This window comes from Tribolium madens, unplaced genomic scaffold (genome assembly GCF_015345945.1).
Source record: "Tribolium madens isolate multiple individuals breed KSU strain unplaced genomic scaffold, Tmad_KSU_1.1 Scaffold_19;HRSCAF=116;Tcas5.2_LG9, whole genome shotgun sequence".
Classification (NCBI taxonomy): domain Eukaryota; kingdom Metazoa; phylum Arthropoda; class Insecta; order Coleoptera; family Tenebrionidae; genus Tribolium; species Tribolium madens.
Genome location: NW_025400983.1, coordinates 3,298,062 through 3,314,352, shown reverse-complemented (window position 1 = coordinate 3,314,352; position 16,291 = coordinate 3,298,062). Strand labels below are relative to the sequence as shown.

Below are 16,291 nucleotides of genomic sequence, written 5' to 3'. Positions count from 1 at the left end.
TTTGGGCAAAATATAATTTTTTATCTTGAAATAAAGTTTTGTTTGGTGGCATTTCCGGGAAAATCGCGTCTTTCTAGTCCAATAAAACAAGTCGGGAAAGCTTAGTCGAACTGCCACTCGAAAAACTCGCCTTTTCCGTCACTTTTCTCAACAATAACAACAATTTCTCAAAGTAAATTTGCCACGTGCTTGTGTAGAAAAGACTTGATTAGAGAGGATTTTGCCTTTTTTTGTTGCATATTTTTGATTTTTGCGACTTTTTCATAACGCAATTTTAACGCCACACGAAAAATTTTTCAGGAAGGGAGAAATTCACAACGTTTGATTGGTGAAGGTGAAATGAAAGATAATGAGCGCCCAATCAGAAAGAACAATCTTGAGGTTCCTCTTCTCTGTAACTATCTCTACACTGTAAACCATTATATTTATTTTTGAAATGAATATAAAAAGAAAAATTGTTTTAATATCAGAGAAAATTTCTCAGGGTTTTGATAAACGTCAAACTTTCTTAGAATAAAACGATCAATTGCATTCAAGTTTTAGGATGTGGCTAAAAAATTAATCTGAAATATTTTTTTAACTTAAGTTTTCGTTGAAAAATTGCGTCTTTCCAGTCTTATAAAACAAGTCGGGAAAGTTCAGTCGAACTGCCGCTTGAAAAACTCGCCTTTTCCGTCAATTTTCTATTTTCCCACTTGTACGACAATTTCTCAAAGTAAATTTGTCACGTACTGTGCCGAAAAGAGTTGATTAGGGAGAATTTCGTCCTAAATTTATTGCAGATTCGACCCCTATAAAAATATCAAAACAGAATTTTTTTTATAATGCCCTGATAGTGATTTTATTTTGAGTAAAGATCTCTTATTTCAATGCCGCACAAGAAAGTTTTTATACTAGATCGCGTCCACCAGGCTGAGATAAAGTTGGGGAGGGGGAAATTCATAACGCTTGATTGGTGGAGGTGAAACGAAAGACAATGAGCGCCCAATCAGAGAGAGCAATTTTGAGGCTCCCCTCCTCTGTAATTATCTCTACACCGTAAACGCGTTATACTTAGTTATGAAATGAATACAAAGAAATTGTCTTAAAAATAGTGAAAATTCTTCAGGGTTTTGATGAACGTCAAATTTTCTGAAAACAATTAATCTAAAAGTTTTTTTTTTTGAAAAATTGCGCCTTTCCAGTCTAATAAAACAAGACAGGAAAGTTCAGTCAAACAGCCCCTTGAAAAATCGCTTTTTCCATCACTGTTCCATTTTCTCAAAGTAAATTTGTCAAAAAGAGTTGATTAGGGAGGATTTCGTCTTAATTTTATTGCAGGTTCGATGCCCGGTGGTCCCGGGGTTCCCGAGAACATCACCGTAACTTTCCTCAATCCGACTTCCGTGAAGGTTTCTTGGTCGACATCCGTCGTAAATGTGGACAAATACGACGTCACTTATAAACCGACAGATGCCAGGTATTTAAATTTTGTCTCGTTTGATTAGTTTGCATCGTTTAAGTATGAATCGATCGCTTCGCACGCGACTTGTATTATTGAGAGAGGCGATTTGTGAGTCGATATGGGGCGAAATATAAGGGTTTTGTTCAGTCGGGATTGTCACTCGAGTCGGGGTGGCTTAGCGATCGATCATAGGCATTTATTGCGTTGTGTGTGTGTCTGTGACGAGGAGTCTCTGAGGATATTATATCTGTATATCGGTGCTTAAATTTATTAGAGTGTAGTTATGGCTTATGAAAAATGCAGCGATAAGTGTTCCCTTGTTTCACTGCGTTGTTAACTTTGTTGCTTTAATCCATGTTACATGGGGAAATATGTTGGTAATCCGGAGTATGCCTTCAGGCGGCATGAATTTCATACAGAGAGGATCTTGTAACGAGTTAGGTACTCGGCGAATATACTCGTAGAAGAAGTAATGAGACCACTTGGCACGATTCTTTTCATTTGTTTGAGGATATTTGAGAAGAAGTAGCGAAAGGGGATTAATGAAGTCGGTCTGTTTCATATATTGTGAGAAACAGATATGAATTTTGATAAACTCGTTACAAGTTTCACACTGGAATTAAATTACATTATAGTCGGATTTGCAAAAGTTGAAATTAATGGGGTTGGTGGATGTTACACAGCAGGTTGTGCAAAATCAACAAAGTTTTGTTACAGTCAAACAAAAATTAATGAAAAATTTAAAAAAAACAAGAAAGAAATACATTAAAGATTAAGTTTTTTGAGGATATTAAGTAAAAATTGTGGAACAACTTTTTGTCGCAGAAGCGCGTGAAATATGGTAAAATCACACGATAGGTTAAAATGCTCTACAATGAGTAGTTTTTGAAATATACTATATCTGGTTGTGGCAAAAAAATCAAAATTTTTTGAATTCTATCTGATACTGATAGTTTCTGATAGTGAGAATTAATATTTTTGCTATTTTTGATTTATTAGCAATTTTCTCAATAACTATTTTACGTAGGACAATAATCTTTTTTTGTAAGATAGAAAATTAAAGTGTTTTTAGCTGTCGCTAATAATAAGTAATTCCGGAGTAATTGACAATAAACCTCTTCAAGTATCGAAAATTGCCCAAAATTTTGGTAAAAATCTAAAAATGGAAAAGTTTAAAATTGATTGAAGTGCACTTCAAGGAGACTAAAAACGCCTGAAACGTCGTAAAAAACAAAAATTGAAGGTTTTTGAAAATTTAATTTGAAACATCAAGTAAAATTTTGTAGCTTAATAAATTTTAATCCTATTAGAAGCTCGTTATAGTAATAAAGCACAAATTTTTAAAATTTTGGGGGCCAAAAACGGTCCAATTTTTTTTTGTGTGTACAGAATTTATAAATTTTGGCAAACTTATAACTCAATTATTTAAAGTTTACTTAGTAAAATGTTTCGGAAAGTCGATTAGCGTCAAGAAAAGAGCAAAATTCGCATTAGTTTCCGAGTATTGAAAAACGACTAAAATTTTGTCAAGAAAAGGGAAAATTGAAAACTTCAAAATTGATCGAAATGATGTCCAAAAGTGCAGAAAAAGTTGTAGGATAAAGAGTTTTTTATATTATATATTAAGTAAAAATTGTTGAACAACTTTTTGTCGCAGAAGCGCGTGAAATATGCTAAAATCACACGATAGGTTAAAATGCTCTACAATGAGTAGTTTTTGAAATATACTATATCCGGTTGTGGCAAAAAATCAAAATTTTTGGAATTTTATCAAAAACTGATGCTGATAGTTACTGATACTTAAAATTAATATTTTTGCTATTGTTGCTTTACCAGCAATTTTCTGTATAACTATTTGCCATAGGACAATAATCTTTTTTTTATAAGATAGGAAATTAAAGTGTTTTAGCTGTCGCTAATAATAATTCCGGAATAATTGCCAATAAACCCCTCCAAGTACTGAAAATTGTCCAAAATTTTGTCAAAAATCTAAAAATGGAAAAGTTTAAAATTGATTGAAATGCACTTCAAAATTCTCATTAGTTTCCGGGTATCGAAAATCGACTAAACTTTTGTCAAAAAAAGGCAAAATTGAAAACTTCAAAATTGATTTAAATACCCTTCTAGAGGTCCAAATTGCAGAAAAAGTTGTAGTATAAATTTTAGGGACTCGGAAAAAGTGCATAAAACGTTATTGGGGGGCATATGAGAAAAATCAATTTTTTTATAGAAATGACAAGATTGTGTTTCAATCTTGATAATACAAAATACTATACTTATCAAAAATACGAAAAATTGAAATCATTTAGAAACCGTCCAATAGGTAAAAAGTATTGAGAGTCTTTATTTTCTCAAAACATTTTTATATTACTGAAAATTATTTAATAAACCATTAATATTCTGTGTAAAATTAGAAGTGTGATTCGTGAAGAAACTGAACGTGATATCTACATTGTTTTCATTATTTTTTCAGTACTCAGCACCCGAAAAAAGACAACTTTAACATCACAAGTTTGTTATCTTTGGCTTATCAGAATTTCCGGATGTAAATCCGGATTCGACTTTAAACTTTTTTTAGTATAGTGCGCTCGATCAAAGCGACAAGGTGTAAGTTTCTAAGAGAGAATAAACGAGGAATTCGATTTCTTTTTTATCTATAAACTACAGTTTTAAGAAGCGACAAACAATATGGCCTTCGGGTTTACTTTATTTTACAGAAAATCGTTTGCTGTTGTCGACTTTCATTGCATTTTGCATTGCATTTCAATTATCACAATAAAATTCTCGATTTTTGTAAATTTTTGGAGGATATATAAAACGGTTAAAATATGATTTTAGGCGTTTTTTTTATTCAAAATTAGGTAAATAACAAAACGTATCAAAATTTTCTGTATAATATAATTGCTGTCTATTTTCAGCCCAAATTCTGATTTTAATTTGTTCAGAAATTGAAAAGAAAATTAATAAAAAAATGACAATTTAAATTTCTTTCTTGCTGTTTAATTTATAGAAATTTGAGTTTAGAGCGTAGCGATTTCGGTTTTTTTATCGAGTTTTCAATTTGACAGCGCATTACAAATGGTAAATGATGTTGGTTTAGATTGTTCTCAAATATTTATTGCCCACAAGTAGTTTCCTACAAAGCAATGAACGATTTAGCACCTGTGAGAATTTCCTCCATTTATTACGACCCAAGCAGCATTGTATACTATGTCCAAGTAAAAAAAATGAGATAATCCCAAGACATCTGTGACCTTTAGAAAGTTAAATAAAAAGTTTTCTTTACCCATGAGGGCCATTATCATCTAGTTTTCCTTTTAAAAGCAGTCACTATTTCAATTTTCAACCCCGGATTTAATAAACCCTAGTTTAAAAATACACGTATTATCCGTTCTGTAAAAATGAACGTGAAACTCTCTCGAGACCTCGTTTCTCGTAACTTCATCATAGGATTCTGCTAATACCCTCCCTCGACGCTCTCTCCATCCACTTTCATCCCTCTTCACTTCCAACATATTTTTTTAAATTTTTTTCGTCTTCTGCTTCTGCTTAGTGCCGCAAACGTCGCCGGTATAATTTCAATAAACAGGTTGTTAGTTACAGAGTGGTGGCGGTGGTTGCGGGAAATTCGGACGCTGTGACTTTAAGTGGATTAAAAGCGGACACTCAGTATCAATTGACTGTGGCCGCCGTTTGGGGTCGCAAAAGATACAGAAGTAGGCCAATCGTCTTCCGCACATTGGGTAAGAAACATTGGTAAATAACAAGAGGGGAGGATGTAAGGGTTGTGTTAAATCCTTCCCTCTTTTTGGTGGTGTCGGTTATGCTTTGGTGTAGTGTTTCGATGTCGGTTCGAGGCGAAAGAAACTTTGTGAACTGTGCGTAGAGCTCATGTGTGTTCCAGAGCCACCGCGCTCGTCCCCACAACAGGACCCCATGGCGACGCTTCCCACCGACTCCCCGGCGACGAGGGACGACGCTGAGGCCGTCGATATGCCCGACTACACCTACCCGCAAACCAGCTCCACGGTAATTTCTTCCATCCATCACCGAAAGGCTTTTTATATTTTTTTTATTTTTTTAAATCTAAAATCTCTAAAAAGTACTGTTTTAAATGAATAAAAGATTTACGTGCGGCAGCGCCGCGAGCTCCCATAAAATCTACCAAACATTTGGGAATCCGATAGAATTTTTAAATGATAATTTGTAAAAAAGAATTTTAAATAGATTTTTTTTACAGAAAATCGTCTAATATTTTGGGTTTCAATTATTAAATCACAATAAAATTCTTGACTTTTAGAGAATTTTGGAGGATTCATAAAACGGTTAAAACCCGATTTCAAGCGTTCTTTTTTTTGGAAATTGGAAAAATAACAAAACTTAGCCAAATTGCTGTCTATTTGCCACAAATTTGGATTTTAATTTGTTTATAAGTTGAAAATTAGTGAATTAGTAAAAAAGTGACTTCAAACTACGTGTTTTCTTTTTTTTAATTTGTTTTTTTCCTGTTTAATTGTAGCAAATGGGTTTTTTGTCGAGTTTTTAATTTAACAGCGCATTACAAATGGTAAATGATGTTGGTTTAGATTGTTTTCAAATATTTATTACCCACAAGTAGTTTCCTGCAAAGCAATGAACGATTTAGCATCTGCGAGAATTTAATAATTTTTATTTTTTAAAATCTAAAATTTCTAAAAAGTACAGTTTTAAATGAATAAAGGATTGCAATTTCGATAGTGTAAGTACGGGGGCGAACGGCAGCGCCGCGAGCCCCCATTAATTCTATCAATTCTATCCCAAATTTCATTTGGGAATTTAATAGGATTTTACCACAATTTTTAAATGATAATTTGTAAAAAAGAATTTTAAATAGAATGTAAAAAGGGCCAATTTTTTTACGGAAATTCGACTGTTGTTTTCGACTTAAATTGCATTTTGCACATTTTGATCACAAAAAGTTTGATATTTTGTGTTTCAATTATTAAATCACAATAAAATTCTTGACTTTTGGAGAATTTTGGAAAATTCATAAAACGATTAAAACCCGATTTCAGACGTTCCTTTTTTGGAAATTGGAAAAATTACAAAATTTTACTAAATTTTCTGTTTATTTTCGTCCCAAATTCGGATTTTAATTTGGTTAAAAGTTGAAAATAACATTAGGTAATAAAAAAGTGACATAATTTGAATTTCTTCAAACTACGTATTTTTTTTTAATTTATTTTTTTCCTGTTTAATTTAAAGAAAAATTATATTTTTTTTGGAAATTGGGAAACAGCCAAATTTTCTGTCTAATATAATTGCTGTCTATTTTTGTCCCAAATTCAAATTTTAATTTGTTAAAAGTTGATAATAACATTAGTAAAAAAGTGACATAATTTGAATTTCTTTAAACTACGTGTTTTCTTTTTTTTAACTTGTTTTTTTCCTGTTTAATTTATAGAAATTTGAGTTTAGAGTGTAGCGATTTCGATTTTATATCGAGTTTTCAATTTGACAGCGCATTACAAATGGTAAATGATGTTGGTTTAGATTGTTCTCAAAAATTTATTGCCCACAAGTAGTTTCCTGCAAAGCAATGAACGATTTAGCGTCTGCGAGAATTTAATAATTTTTATTTTTTAAAATTTAAAATCTTTAAAAAGTACAGTTTTAAATGAATAAAAGATTTCCAATGCCATTAGTTAAGTCCTACACGGGGAGCGAGCGGCAGCGCCGCTAGCCCCCATAAACTCTACTAAACATTTGGGAATTCGATATTGAAATATCAATTTGTAAAAAAGAATTTTAAATAGAATGTTAAAAAAATGACCATTTTAATAGTCGAGCTTGCTTTAGTAGAGAAAAATCAAGATTAAGAATTCCAGTTCGAGCTAAACTCCGCGTTAAGAAAAGTTTTTATAACTTTAGAGTAAAGTTTAAATTACTTTCTCGATTTAGCTGAATGTTTTATGATTATAAAAGTGTTAAAAAATTGCGATCCAGGTGCGAGGGGTCGAGATAGGCATCGTCCTCTTGGTGCTGCTCGTCTGGGTGGCGGCGATAGCTTTGTTCTTCAATCGATGGGGCAAAATCCGTATGCTGCTTCCCTATCAGCCGGATTACAAGCAGGAGCAGCTCAAGGTGCCGGGGACGGCGGCTTGTGCGGCGGCGGTGGCATCGGGCAACACCTGCACACATCATTCCGGCGATCATCTCTGCCAGCAGGTGATTACTTTGGCCCAAAATGCGAATTTCATGACAATAAAACGACCGTTTTCGACCCAATTCTGTCGTATTGATGCAAGCAACTTGAGCAAAACTTGTGATTAGATTTGCCAAGTTGTATGACGTTCGAATTAATGGAAGTTGATATGAAGGAAATTGCGTCATGATGATTGCAAACAATGCGATTCACACAAGAAAAACGGTCGTTTTGTTTCACTTTTCCCGAGTAGTGAGAAAACTCCTTCCTTTCCATCCGATCGATACATTATTACAATATATCCATGTCACAACGAAATTTCCACGTCGATGCGGTTATTATTTCCACGCGCCATCTGCTAAACATCATCTAATTATAAATACCAAGGTGTGTTATTCATTATTATCGCACACCGTTTATCATGTTTCGCTACGTTGCCGCATTTATATATTTGTAAACAGAATTTAAAAAGTTCGATGACTCGATTTTATAGGAAATTAACGAGGTGAAACAGTGTTTAATTTCCTGGATTTTGTGATAAGGGTCGAGAAACTCAAATTTATATAAATGATTCGAATTGGTGATATTAGAAGCGAATCGATTCCTTGTGTCTTGAGGAAAATTGAAATAAATGACTCTTGTTAGCCACTTGAAAAAGTCTATTTCTCCGTTAAATCCTTTTTTTGAATGTATTGATTCATTCATTGTTTCTATACGAAAGCACAAAGTTTAGAAGAGTCACACAATTGACAATTAGTACTTAGTAACTGTCACTTGACAGTTAGTATCTGGCAATTACTAACTTAGTAACTGTCAATTGACAATTTAAAACAAAAATGTCGAAACATAAATGATATTAACAGTTACTAACTGACGGCAAATGTACTATTTAATAGTTACCACTTAAAATCTGGCAATTGACTATTATTAAATGACAATTGACAGTTACTAAGTGGCAGGTCACAATTACTAAGTATTGTTTGGCGTTCACTAACTGTCAACTACCGGTTACTACGTGGCAGTTTCCACTTATTAACTTTGCCACTTAGAATCTGACAATTGACACGTCTTAAGTTGACAGTTACTACTAATTGGCAATTTTTGCCTTCTAACTTTGCCACTAAGGGTCGGTTTATAGAAGCGTCGTTAAATTAATTGCAATCAAACATCAGATTAACTGATCACATGACCAAATTGAACCAACCAGATGCTCAGATTAACCGGTTGAACGCGCATTAACTTTTAAGAACGAATGAATTTTTAATTCGCTTTCTACAAACCAACCCTTAAAATCTGGGAATTGACAGTTACTAAGTGGCAGTTGACAGTTACTACTAAATTGGAATTTTCTCTTACTAACTTTGCCACTTTGCCACACTGGCAATTGACAGTTACTAAGAGGAAATTTACAATTACTAGGTGGCAGTTGACAGTTACTGATTATCATTTTCCATATACTAACTGCCAAATGGCGGTTACTAAGTGTCAATAAACAATTACGAGGTGGCACAATGACAATAATTTTTAAGTGACTAACTTATCTTCTTAGAATCTGGCATTTGACACTTACTAAGTGGCAACTGTCAGTTATTAAATACCATATACTAAGTGTCAATTGCCAGTTTGTAAGTGACAATTCACAATTACCTATTAAATGGCAATTGACAGTTACTGAGTGACAGATAACAATTACTAAGTATTGTTTGCCATACACTAACTGTCAACTACCGGTTACTAAATGGCAATTTCCACTTATTAACTTTGCCACTCACGTCTTAAGTGGCAATTGACAGTTACTAAATGGCAGTTGACAGTTACTACTAACTGGCAATTTTTGCTTACTAACTTCGGTTTATAGAAGCGTCGTTAAGTTAATTGCAATCAAACAACAGATTAACTGATCACATGACTAAATTGAACCAACCAGATGCTCAGATTAACGGGTTAACGGCGCATTAACTTTTTTATTCGCCTTCTATAAACCAACCCTTAAAATCTGGAAATTGACAGTTACTAAGTGGCAGTTGACAGTTACTACTAACTGGCAATATTGTCTTGCTAACTTTGCCACTTAAAATCTGGCAATTGACAGTTACTAAGTGACAGTTAACATTACTAAGTATCATTTGCCATATACCAACTGTCAATTGAAAAAATTGGTGACCCTTTTGCGCTTTCGTATTTCTAAACGATTCCGTGAGAGAGTAAATGTGTTAATTTTACGACTATTTTTATTTTATGACAGTCATAAAAAGTTGATTTGCGTGTATAATTTTATATTGATCTGAATCAATAAGGAACTTAATTGATAATTTATTAAGAAATTCTTATACACTTTTAACTGCTATTGATCCAAAAACGTGTGAAGAAACCCAGTTGAGGGTAAATTATAATTTATGAAATTTTTGTGAGTTTTGTGTAATTTTGGTAAAAATGCGGCAACGTGGCTCGAGTTTGCTTGGAATTAAATGAAAAATTGCCGATCATCAGTGCAAGAAGAGGCGCGACCGTCGCCGACTTTTATCTCGTCCCATTCGTCCCATTTGTACCTGCGGAGCCATGGAAATGGGTTACTTAACCGATGTCGAATCGGACTGACCATCGATCATTGGAAAAATCATTACGTAATTATCGAAAAAAATAAAAAATCAAGCACATGTGCTATTCGTGATCTTTTTATTTTTGTTGTTTCATGTGTCGATTAAAAATCGGAAAATAATGCACAAAACACTTTAGCAATTATGACTGTCGACAATTCCACACACAAGACACAATTTTTCGATATGTCTGTTGAGTTTTGGATTTTTGCAGTGCGAAGAAACGGAAGAAGCCACAATTATGGCTTCGGTTCCAATTAAAGACATCGCTGATAATGTAAGTGGGTGCGAAATGTGTGACTGCTTTCATAAAATGGCTTCCTTTAAACTAATTGCTCGACATTTATAATTGCTAAGTTTTTTCTTTTTTGAATCACTTGCAAGTAATTTGGGGAAACACCTGTTTCATCTCATGGAATTTTTGTAGAAAACTTTGATGGTAATTTGAGAAATTCAATAAATGTTGATCGGTTCAAAGTCGTTTGGAATTCTGAAGGTTCCGGCATAAAACTGATACGCGACAAGTTTGAGAATCGGGAATGAATTTCTAAATTATGAAACGTAGCATCTGAAACGGACGAAACTAGCACAAAAATAAAAAAATTAGTGGGAAACGAATTTGAATAATAAACAGTATTTGAGTGGGTTTTTTACCTTTTAAAAAAATTCAATTCAGAGCAATTTGAAATCAAATATGGTAAAAAACCGCTTTACAATAACAATTTCCTTGCACGCCACTACTATTTCCCCATCCAGTCTCGCGACACACTTTACAAAAAATGCACTTAACTCTCCGTAATTAAAACTCCAGCACCTAGCACCCTCTTCTCCTCTTTTCATCCCTCGCGTTTTGCTTCATTCTTTAAAATTTTTTCTCGTCGCGTTTCGTGTAAATTGTAAAGTTTTATAATCGTCGCTTCGCCTGAAGAAGGTAAGTTCATCCCCCGGTTTCATCGGATGGTGGTGTCGAAACAGCGATGACAATGTTATTATTGTGTTTGGTATAGGGGTGCTGCATGTGGGATCAGTGTTTCGGCTACCCAAGACGAACGCGAGATTCGCGCGATTGTGGGTGCCAATTCGCACTTCTTCATCGCGCCGAGGGCACCTAGCACCTAGGAGAACCCTCAACGTCATGTACAGACGTAAGTGTGGTGATGGCGGAGGCTTACACCACCCGGTATTTGATGAAGCACGAGTTTGAATTTCAAGTTTTGGACGAGGCGGTGGCGATTTGCAAAAAATATCACTACTTTCTCATTTTTTAACTTTGTTTTTAAACAGAAAATCAATATTTTCAAGTATCTGTTTGAAGAGAGAGTTTTTTTGACTTAAAATTGCACGAAAAACTTGATTTAGCAAATTGAAACTAGCTAATATGGTCAAATTCTATGTAATGTAATGTGATCATGTGTTTTTACGAGACATTTCGGGTCAGTTCGTGTAAGTCCGGGGTTTTTCGAGTCGTTTTGCTTCACTTCGGTACATTTCTGGTCGAGTCGGGACTCTACGTGTCGTTTTTGAGACATTTCTTTTAAAAAAATCTAAATGTTAAAAATGCTAATTAAGACTTTTAATCATTTTGGGCTGCAAAATACAGGTGGGGAGAGTAAGGAGGTGTCAGAAATATCGATTCAAAAAATTTTTAGATTTGCAAAAAAACTTAAAAGTTTTTAAAGAAATGCTCAAATATAAAAAATGACACAACAAGCTTTTCAATATATTGTGGTGCAAAACACAGTTGAAGAGACTATATAAATGTCCAGAAATAGAAACTTAAAAAACTTTTTTTAACATTTAAAAATTCATAAATGTAAAAAAATGGTTCTGTCAGGGATGTAACCAGGATTTTATTTCGGGGGGGGTTTCTTGTCGGTCCATGAAAATAAAATGAAAGAAGGCGGATTAAAAATCAAAAATCTCTAAGTCCCCGTTTTTATTTTAAATTAAAATAAGAGATCCTAATTAAACATAAAAAAAATACAAATTAACTCACAAAAGTAACAAAAAGTAGAATACATTTTTAATACTTTTTAGTGTTACAAATTTAAATGGGAGATAGAATATTCATTTTTAAAACAAAAGTTTTCTATGAACATATATCGAAAAATGCTACGCAAAGGGTGCGTCTTTTAATAGTTTTTTTTCAATATTTCCGAAATCATTTTAGAAAAAATTTTCAAAATTTGGTACAGAAGATACCTTTTATACACCTAAACAAGTAGAAAAATAAAATGTTGAAATTTTTAATTAGGGGCTTCCTAAACTAGATGGGATTAGGGTAAAAATTTATTCTAGCTATTTTGCCTGTGGTTTCTTGCCACTTTCAGCAACAAAATTTCATAGTTTTTTGTAAAAAAATGTCTTTTGTGTTTTTCCGATACAATTTACGGATTTTTAGTGAAAATCGGTTTAAAAATTTATGTTACAGACCATAAACAGCATAAAAATTAAAAATTAAATTTGTTTTACCGTTTAGGACGCCCCTGATTAAAAATTTTGTTATTTGGCATTTGTATAAGTGTACATATAAGGGTACCAAATTTTGTAATTTTATCTATTCTGAAATATTAGGAAAAACCCTTTAAAAAACTTACTTTTTTTAGGGGATGTAGCTCCCTTTTATAGTATTTTTCGAAACACTTTTGTCTTAAAATTAAATATTCTATCAAGTATTTAAATTTGTACCTAACAATAAAAATGAAAGACTGTATAATTAACACATGAAAAATTAATTCACAAAAATTTAAAATTAACTCACTAAAATAACAAAAAAAACTAAATTTTTAACACTTATAACACTATATAACAAAGGGTTTGAACCCCCTAATCCCCCCCGCCTTGGGTACGGCCCTGGGTTCTGTGTTTTTTTAATTGTGAAAAGTGAATATGCAAAGAATTTTCCACTATGACCGTTAGTTTTGGAACAAGATTTTTTAATTTTAGGGGAAAAGAATCAAAGCAGAAAAATTGAAAAAAAGTTTGAGCTTTTAATATATGGTTTAATAAATATAGAATCACGTGTGAATGATTAAAATGTTCAACGATAAATGAGTTTCGAGATTTTGAGCTATTTTTGGCGTTTCCGTGCGTTTTTTCCCAAATAACTAATCATTTTTTTAAAGGCATGTTAATTGCCCGGAGCACTCCGGAATTCTCGATAGCTTATAGAAAATCGTCCAGAATACTGTGCAAGTGGTTAAAATGCTGTACGATAAGTAGTTTTCAAGATATCAAGGTTTTCTTAGCGAGTTTGGTTTAGGAGTAATAATTTTCGAGTTACAATTTTTTTATTTTAAAAAGTCGAAATGCTTTTAAAACGCCTCTTGATACAAAAGTATAAATCAGATCGACTCCGGGTTTTGCCATAGACTGCGACGGCTTTTTTGTAGATCTTAGTTTTTGAAAAAACGCGTTTTTTGGATTTATCAACAACTATCAAACAAAAACTAGCATGGGTTTAAACTATAAATCGGCGAAATTAGCTTGAAAAAAGCTACAAAATGATGTAGATTTCAAAGTTTAGAACAGCAGCGAGTAGTTTAAGTTGTTTAGAAGTTATCGAGATACATACAAAATGTTTTGCCTTGTTGTGTCTATTTCAACGTTTTCTCGGTAATTCTTCTTCATTAAATGACAACTTTTATTTCATAAGATGGAAAATTTAAAGTGCTTTCCAAAGTACTAAATACAAAGGACTTCGTCGAATAGTTTCGGAGTTATTAACAGATATCAAATCACAAAAATCAAAAATTTTAAAATTGGAGCAAACGATGTTTTTGCACTTTTATGAGTTCTGAGAACACGGGAACACGGAAGAATACAAAAAATGTTTCGTGGTTGCGTTTAAAAAAATATAATTTTCCAAATGTTTCGAAAAGTCTTTCGGAATTTGGTGTTATTTTCGTCGAAAATGAGAAAGTAGGTGAACAATTTACTCCAGAAAAGTCTAAATCGCCGCCCCGCCGTCGTCCTCCCCTTCTCCCACGTACAGGGTGGTGGAGGTGTGTCCGCTTTTTTCGAATTGCAGCACCCTGTACCATACACCTTCTCGAGGACCAATGTTCACCATTGCTCCTCGCGACTCAGCTTGATTTCGCACTGCTTTTTTTCTCAATTTTTAATTGACACATGTAGAAGGGGATTAAATTAATCGGTCGTTGATCGTGTTGTTATTGTTGTCAATGTTCTTGCACCGAAAAAAGCCAAAAAAAAACAAAACAAACAATAATTGTGCTACGTCTCGTCATCACACACGAAATTGTGTCAGTCTCAGTGGATTTCCGTCCTCACACCGCTTTCATTACTTAATTACTTTAAATTGTGGAAAGCTTTTTTGAGCGAAATTAGTTTGAGTGTATGAATGGTGGAGCTAAATGTGGGATCAAGTTGCGACATGTGCGATTCTTAATTGTGGCGTTGGTATTGTATTGATTTTGGTCGCTTTTCCAACATCAAAGACTGAATGCGAAATGTGCATTTAATTAAACGCAAGGGAGAAAACAGAAATGGAGAGCAGGAAAATATCGTTGCTCAAACTAAAACAAGTCTAATTAAGAAAATGTGATAGTTAAACTTAATCAAGATTCGGTTTATTGGCACGATTATGACTCCCGGAACTGTAATTGTTGAAGATAAACAAGGAAATGGTCGTGTTCATACAGTCAATTAGGTTGTTTTTACGACTCTAGACATAGTAACAAACATGGAGAATTAAACGTTCAAGAGTTATTTTGATATAGTCTATTTTTTGACAAGTCAATTTTTTTTCAAATTAAATCAAAAACCGGAATTGTTAACCACGGGCGCCGACTACATTGAAAATAATGCTTAAGGTAAAATAATAATAATAATAATAACTCTTAATAATATATTTGAAGTATTGTGTTTGTTCTAATCTTTTTTAGTAACGTTACATTCTTTAAAATCACTTTTAATGTCAAAAATGTCTTACATTTTTTATTATTCTACAGTATGTCTCTGGATTGAGTTTACAAGACGAAAAATTTTTTATCTTTGATTTTACGCCAAAACTGCAAAGGAAAAACGTTTTTTGCTTTACCTGAAACGAGCAAATCTGTAATTAAAACTCCATTATTCTAACTTAGTAGAAAGAAAAGTTTCTTTTTCTCTTGATTTTGGACTTAAAAATGAAAGAAAAATTATTCCAAGTCCCAAATCAAGAGAAAAATTAATTTTTCTTTTCACTGAATCAGAATAATGAAGTTTTAGTTACAGATTTGCTCGTTTCAGGTGAAGCAAAAAATGTTTTTTCTTCGCAGTTTTGGCATAAAATCAAAGATTTCAAAAAAAAAATTCCTCTTGTAATCTCAATCTGGGGACATACTGTATTTCAGAAAATGGACCAAATTCATCGTTTACGTTCTACTATATTGTTTTTCCAGTTTTTGAATTAATTCAAAATTAAGCTTTTCGGTGAAAAACTCCTTGAAAAAGATCTCAAATACTTCAAAATGACAAAATATTTTATAAAACTTTTTTATATACTATTCCAAAGAAGGGAAATAAACAAAAGTCTTAAATTTTTTGGTGATTTTTGAAAGACTGCACCTCTATGAAAAATGGCCGTATCTAGATTAAAAAAAACATTTTAAAGTTTCGAGTTTCTAGTTTTGAGATTTTTTTTTTGATCTTTTTTTTTTTTGATCTGCGGACTTGGGTAAATTTTTATCAGTTAAATCAGTGCATAGGCCCGATAGCTTGTTGATTCAGCTACAATTCGCTTTTTTATGTTTTTTTACGTCAATTTGTCACTAAGATACTTGACTTTTAATAAAAAAGGATCTTTTTGTCTTTGTTCATCGATATCTTAAGAATAATATAAAGATGGTTTCAAAAACTGGAATAAGTGTCCTACAAATTTTGTTGAAAAGGATTTATTTCACTCTCAACATTGATTTAAAGTAAAGAGAAAAAACTAATTTTTTTTGTTGTTTTAATAAATCTACCGCGTATTTACAAATATTGATGTTTTCTTACAGCAATTGATCAAAGTTTTACAAGAGAATTAAAGGAATTAATTGTTTCTGAACACTGTGTAACTTT

At 32.8% G+C, this 16,291-nt stretch overlaps 1 protein-coding gene across 7 annotated transcripts in view; it reads left to right on the top strand.

The window, feature by feature from the left end:
* Positions 1-16,291, top strand: part of LOC123015612 — an 80,388-nt gene that overhangs the window by 61,177 nt on the left and 2,920 nt on the right. For 4 of the 7 annotated variants that reach the window (XM_044415440.1, XM_044415441.1, XM_044415442.1 and 1 more), the window contains exons 3-7: positions 1,321-1,459; positions 5,042-5,187; positions 5,331-5,473; positions 7,430-7,651; positions 10,440-10,502. In XM_044415440.1, the coding sequence (XP_044271375.1) occupies positions 1,321-1,459; positions 5,042-5,187; positions 5,331-5,473; positions 7,430-7,651; positions 10,440-10,502 (713 nt within the window). The remainder of the gene's footprint in view (positions 1-1,320; positions 1,460-5,041; positions 5,188-5,330; positions 5,474-7,429; positions 7,652-10,439; positions 10,503-16,291) is intronic. The other 3 variants (XM_044415443.1, XM_044415444.1, XM_044415445.1) reach the window with 3 other exon arrangements.